General features: G+C 38.2%; 1 protein-coding gene across 2 annotated transcripts in view; it reads left to right on the top strand.

Annotated features, from left to right (window-relative positions):
- The window catches only part of Retn (retained), a 93,934-nt gene extending 87,316 nt beyond the window's left edge, over positions 1-6,618 (top strand). For both annotated transcript variants that reach the window (XM_070294299.1, XM_070294300.1), the window contains exons 5-9: positions 1,091-1,274; positions 3,470-3,786; positions 5,159-5,435; positions 5,528-5,715; positions 5,957-6,618. In XM_070294299.1, the coding sequence (XP_070150400.1) occupies positions 1,091-1,274; positions 3,470-3,786; positions 5,159-5,435; positions 5,528-5,715; positions 5,957-6,084 (1,094 nt within the window). In that variant the 3' untranslated portion in view covers positions 6,085-6,618. The remainder of the gene's footprint in view (positions 1-1,090; positions 1,275-3,469; positions 3,787-5,158; positions 5,436-5,527; positions 5,716-5,956) is intronic.

The following is a 6,618-nucleotide window of genomic DNA, read 5'->3' on the forward strand; positions in this document are numbered from 1 at the left end:
GAGCTTCTTGTACAACACGCGTGCGAATTAACCGGAGAATCTCTTCGTATCTGTATATATATATATATATAAATAATGCTTTCCGCTTTACGAGAAATATCTCTCGCGATATTACACGCTCTGTTACTTATGGCTTTGTATTGTAGCGAAGAATAGCGGAGATTAAATCGCCGTATTATCCCATGAATGCGCGTTCTCCTCCCCATTCAAATTTTAGCGCACAATAAGCTCCGATATATCGAACAGATATTATCGAAAGCAGAGATTGCGTCGCCGCAATCTTTGTCAGAGTCGACAAAATACGATCGGTTGTTTGCATCGTAGATATTTGTCTGACACGATTCGTAGACGAAGAGGTCGTAAAAGACACGCGGGTTATTCGCCTGCGTCCGCGGATAATCTTCGATACAAGTACGGTGATAATTACGACCGTGTCTGCCGATGCCTCACCGGATTTTCCACTCCGCGCATTCTCATTCTTTACTCCCCTTAATCACTCTCTTCCTCTTTATTTGTTATATCGGAGCGATACTCCCTCAAGAAGATCGTAAAAGACTACTCGCGTGATCGTTGCAAATTCATTATTGCTCTTGTTAATGCCCCGCGTCTGGATAAACCTCGTAAAATTCAGCAGTTTTACGCTCGTTGTACCTTAAAATGCGATCGATCACGCAATGAATAAGAGATGCTACTACTATGATATTTTATCTCATTTACGATCTGCCATTCATCGATTTCACGAAATTTTGAAATTATGTATTTTTTAGGAATCTCTTTAATATTAAAATTTATATTGACATTTTCAAGTATTAATGAATATTGTCGCACACGTGTGATGTTAGAAGAAATTATTACCGAAAGAAAAAGAGAGATTACATCGAGATAATATATTATTATCTCGTCATCCAAGATATCGCGTAGAGAAACAAAATGTATATAATTATTACCCGTATGTTTATATGGCGTTACATCGTTTATCCCTTCATTGAAGTCTCTACGGTGGAGAATAATGTTGTTTCGATATTATAAAATAATGTAAAATATATATTAACAACGCGCAGACATAAAACAAATAATTTTCATTTTACAGGGACACCTATTAATCGTCTACCTATCATGGCAAAATCTGTACTGGATCTTTTCGAGCTTTACAAGCTAGTAGTCATGCGAGGTGGCCTTGTCGAGGTCATCAACAAGAAGCTGTGGCAAGAGATCATTAAAGGTCTTCGGTTGCCGGCGAGCATCACTTCCGCGGCATTTACTCTACGCACACAGTAAGTAGATTGTGAAGTTTCCCATCCGGGACCCCGGTTTTGTCCGTCCAATTCGCATACGATAAGTCTTGCGAGAGAATTCATCCGAGCGTGAAATCTGCGACGACAAGACTAACGAACGCGCGCTTGATGGCGCGAATCTAATGCGTTGTTTAATCGTACACGGAGAAAATGTCATGGTAAGAATTACAATATAATTTTTCTAATCCTGAAATATACTATTATATATAAAAGAAATTGTGATATTTTTATTCAACAATATTATATACATATAATATTTTAATAATACGTATTATAATAATTTATATATATATATATATATAATATTTTATAAAGGAATATTGTAATTATTCAAATATTTTGATACACAAACAAATGCATAATCATTAACAAACAATGGAATAGATGCATAATTTGCAATTTGTATAAATAAATATCTTAATATGATTCACTTCAGATTTATAATGCTGTAAAGGGGAATGTAATTTGTACCGTAAAATTTTCTCCGTATATTATCGATATATCCAGTTTTTTCGTATCTCTCTTTCAACGTTTTAATCGACGGACGTCTCTGTGCAATTAATTCGCGTGAGTCACAGTTTCATCAAAGTCCGTCATTTATATAATTGATTATCGATGTTCAATGTATTGTATTAATTAGCGAGATGATCCAATCTCGTGGATCTCTAGGGGGGGGGGGGAGAGAGGGGGTAAAGATATCGCGAGACCGCGAGCCGACAGTGTTATTACTGTCTCGGCGAGGAGATAAAACAACGTAGGTGACGAGTTAGACGAGGAGGCGTGTGTGACGTACAGGTGCATCGTCTTAGGCAACGACGAGACACGATCCCCCCCGCGCGATCCTTCACGCATAGGACATCTCGGGGCGGGTTGTGACAACCTGGAGAACCGTTGGCACGCGATATATATTCGTTTATATAATACCACATAGCATATCCAGCGCGCGGGCCAACGAAGATTTATTTGCCTTTCGCGCACTGTCTCATTCCTCTCTCTCTCTCTCTCTCTCTCTCTCTCTCTCTCTCTCTCTCTTCCGGAGAGGGAGAGAAGAGACGGACGTCTCTAAATAGGGATTCGTCGACGAGATTCGGAGACGACGACGACGCGAGGCATCCCGTTTATCCGTCCGGGGGTTAGCGCGGGCTAATATGAATTACACGGACGCGATGCTCCCCGCTATAGGGTAAAAGAGGGGAGGGTGGCTCGTGAAAATAACTCCGCCGCTTTGTACGCGACAGAACGTCGGCGTCGCCTCGCACGCATCCATCATTCCGGCAACCGGCTATCTTTCCTCGACAACGATACGCGTATATGCGCGATGAGAAAACGCGATCTCGCCCCCAAATGGGAATATTCCTCGCGAGAGAAAGTCTTTATCCGGCAAAAGACGCATCAATTAGATTTATCGCTCTAGATATATTGTTCTGGACAGAATTCTACGTCTTTAAAACGAGAGAATGTTAATTTCGAGATCTCTTTATAAGCGAAGCGAACGAATAATACTGGATTCCCACGCGCAAAGATGTAATTTATTTATCTACCGAATTGCTAAGAGCGAATTTGATTATCGGCCAAAGGAGGGGTTCCGCCAACTCGTCCAGACTCTTATCGTAAAGTGAGCGATGATACGGAGGCGGGTCCCGACCAAAGAGCTAGTTTCGTCCGCGGTCCGCCAGACAATCGTAAAAACCGAAACAATGCCCGCGCGAATTATAAACGGTCGGTCTGTGTAACGAAAATATACGTACGCCCGCCTTGAATGTTCAACGTAGCGTAAAGTTCGTTTAAACGGCTAACTCGTATATAATGATAAAGATGTAATTTAATTCGAAACATACAATTCGTGTTTTATTAGATTTAAATTTAAATACTATATTAGGTACAATTTTTTTTTTATAGATCGAATAATTTTAAGTGTAATTAATTTAGATTTCGCCGGTATAATTATACTCACATCTATCTGCTTTCCACCCCCCCCCCCTTCTCACGTAACAAAACATTTTCATCGGCATCGATCTCGCTAATTCTAAAGATTTAATTTTTTGTAATTAATATGGCTGATTATTTATTTATGTTTTGTTTTTCCGAATTTTATGTAAACACATTTGGGAAAATTACACTTATTAAGTGACGACGGGTGTGACCACGCGCTTAAATCATATTTTTGCCGACAGGTATATGAAATATTTGTATCCGTACGAACAACAAAAGGAAAATCTCTCGACCCAGGAGCAACTGCAGACGGCGATCGAGACGAATCGTCGCGAGAGCCGCAGAAGCAATTACGCCACTTACGCTACCAACAACGAAAATATGGGAGCGCGAAATCAACATAATGCGCTACCATCGAATGCGTTGGCACTGCCGATGCCACTTAACATGGCCCAAATAGATATCCATGGGTCGCAATCGGCGTTCGTAAACGGACACCCGCAGCATCATTCTCATAACTCGCAGCATGTTCCACCGAACCTAGGACAAGTATCCAATCGTAAGTTTGTTTTCCATTTTTTCCTCTGTCTTTCAAGAAGAAATTCTCTTCTCGCAAGCGTATTAGGAATATTAAAAATCGCGAATGCCATCTCACTAACATAAAATAACAACCCGATAATCGAAAATAGAAAGAAGAGAGAGAGAGCGAAAATGAAAAACCGTCCGATGGTATATACGAAAGATCGACGGGACGAAACGAAAAAAACGAAAACGGGAGGAGATAGAGTATAGGAGGGTTTATTTTAAATCGGTAGGTAGTGCGCTTCGGGCCTCCCCGGAGATGATGATGCGAGAGAGCGAAGGAGGCGTAATTGATTGTACGAACCTCCGGAAGACAGGCGTTAACGGATGACTCTCGCTAACGAGCATTCCTATTTCCCTACCCTTTCCTCTTCTCTCTCTTTCCACCTCGCCGTCTGGTCTCGACAGCGACTGGGGATAACGTCGGGGCTTCGATCGCCCTTCAAGACGTAGCTCCTCCCGTCTTCGATCGTTTCCTCGTTCGACACATTTTCCTCCATTGATATTGTTACTTGCCTGTAAAAAATGACACAAGTTATTCAAGAATATTGATGACTGTTCAGAGATCGAGATATCGTACAATTTTGGGACATCCAACGGATATCTGCTATTGCGTTTTAATATAACGCGCGTTTGTAAGTTTGTAAACAAACACAGAAGCTCGTGGACGTGATTTTAACGAATATTGACGCACGCGTCGACAGAATTCATTTGCCTATTGAATTCTGAGCTACTGACAAAATGGCGATTTAAGCAAACAAGTTCTCGATCGTTTTATGCAGCTCATACAGATGTCCGATGGAGCAGTGCCAATAAGCGAATTTCAACGTCTATCTATCTCTCTTTCTCTACCTCTTTCGTTTTAATTTAATACATGCTGTTAGACTGTCAGTAAAAAAAAAACCTGTGATATTCAACGATCGTTGTTTGTATATATAAAGCTAGGAATAATATCGAAATTAATGCCAGATTAATCTATGACATTTCAAATTCTTCACGAATATTTATGTAAGTCAAAGATTCACTGAATGGTCACTGTAATACTTGCAACGCTATTAGAGAAATAACAATCTTAAATTCAAAAAAGTTATAAATTAATTAATTTTACAATAATACATTCATTCTCTCTATCTCAAAATAATTATTCTCTATAATACTACAAAACATTTCGGTGTTTTTTAAATATATACTGTACAAGTAAGATATATAGATCTACGAAGAATCCAAAGAATGTATGTAATTGTCGCGAGAACGCGTTCGATAAAGAAACTAATTTCCTCTCTCCCTGTATCTCTACTTTCTAATTTAATTGCCGTAAATCGCAATTCTAATATATCGTATTTATATAGTTTCAGAATACATGATGAAGATGCTGAGAGATAGAAATACGATTACCAATAATTCGATAATTCCACAACAGACTGGCAATTCGCCACCAACGACGGAAGCACTTAACGCAATTGAATTGTCCAAACTGACTCTATGGAATATATATAATCAAAATAATAATAAAATTTATTCAGCTCAACAATCCTTCCCTTCGTCAACGTCCCACTCGCCATTAGTGCCGGCAACTAGCCCGGAACCGCAAAGAGAAGCCCTGGACCTTGCAAACTCTGCACATAGGTAAATAGAGATTGAGTACATATCACGCTTTTAAATAATATGGAGAAAAAAAGTATTTATTTTTTAATGATAAAAAAATATTTTCCAATTAGATCAGATCCGATATCCTCTCCAAGCGCTAGTAGATCTATTAGTTCACCACCGTCTGGTAACATGAAAAGAGATCAAGATGCTACGGATCTCTCACCTCCAACGTCTAGCAAAAGAATATGTTCCGATGAGGAAAATTTACCCGATAGAGGTAGTAGTATGCGCATTACGCAGATGGTCACCATACGAGGTGAGTTAACTACTTGATATAAAATTTATTACATCTTTAAAATTTATACTACTAAATTCATCATAATACAGATATACATATTATAATTAATTGAATGTTTTTTTTTTTTTTTTTTTTTTGCTGAGATGAATTCTATAAAATAGAGTTTTCGTTTACGAAAAAATAAATCTTAGCTTACAAATTAAACGTACATTATTTAAAAAGAGATTATTTATTTATTAAATAATTTCTTTTTTCTCAGAAAGTGGACGAAGAGAACTAGCAATTAGCGTGGACCTCGATGGTATATTATATGAAGGCATTTTACCAGCTAGAAACGACGACGCCAGCAGTACGTCATCGAACTCTAATACAATAAAGCGTTCATGAAATAGCGAATCGTAAACGCTTAAGAGACACTAAGTACTTAATTAGATTCTCTCGTGGCCGATTCATGCGGAACAAATCAGCCATGAGAATCTATTGTAATATAAAAAAAAAGAAAAACGTTCCAACCGTTGGTGCACCGCTTAAATCTCTTGGAAGCGATAATATCCAAAAGAGAAAATGTACCGACGAAGAACTATTGTGGAATTATTCACTATTTCAATCATGTTTACAATCTATTGGACAACACTGACATACATGAAGCTTATCAAGAATCGTCCAGACTCTTCATGTATTCAGACAATGCAATAATCTCCTATCTTTTTATCGGTGATTTTTTTAATATAACTTTGTGTGTTATGTGATTTTTTTCTAGGATGACTGTCCCGAATGCCCAAAAGACGATATCGTTCCGCTTTTAGAAACTTATAGTACTGGATAATTCCATAATAGTTTTACTGATAATTTGTAGAAATAAGAATATTTGTAAAAAAAAAGGCGAGAAAAAATAAACTGTGTAATTATTTGTACATAATT

The sequence above is a fragment of the Polyergus mexicanus genome, unplaced genomic scaffold, assembly GCF_030449975.1.
Source record: "Polyergus mexicanus isolate NDT 795.1 unplaced genomic scaffold, iyPolMexi1.0 SCAF_4, whole genome shotgun sequence".
NCBI lineage: Eukaryota > Metazoa > Arthropoda > Insecta > Hymenoptera > Formicidae > Polyergus > Polyergus mexicanus.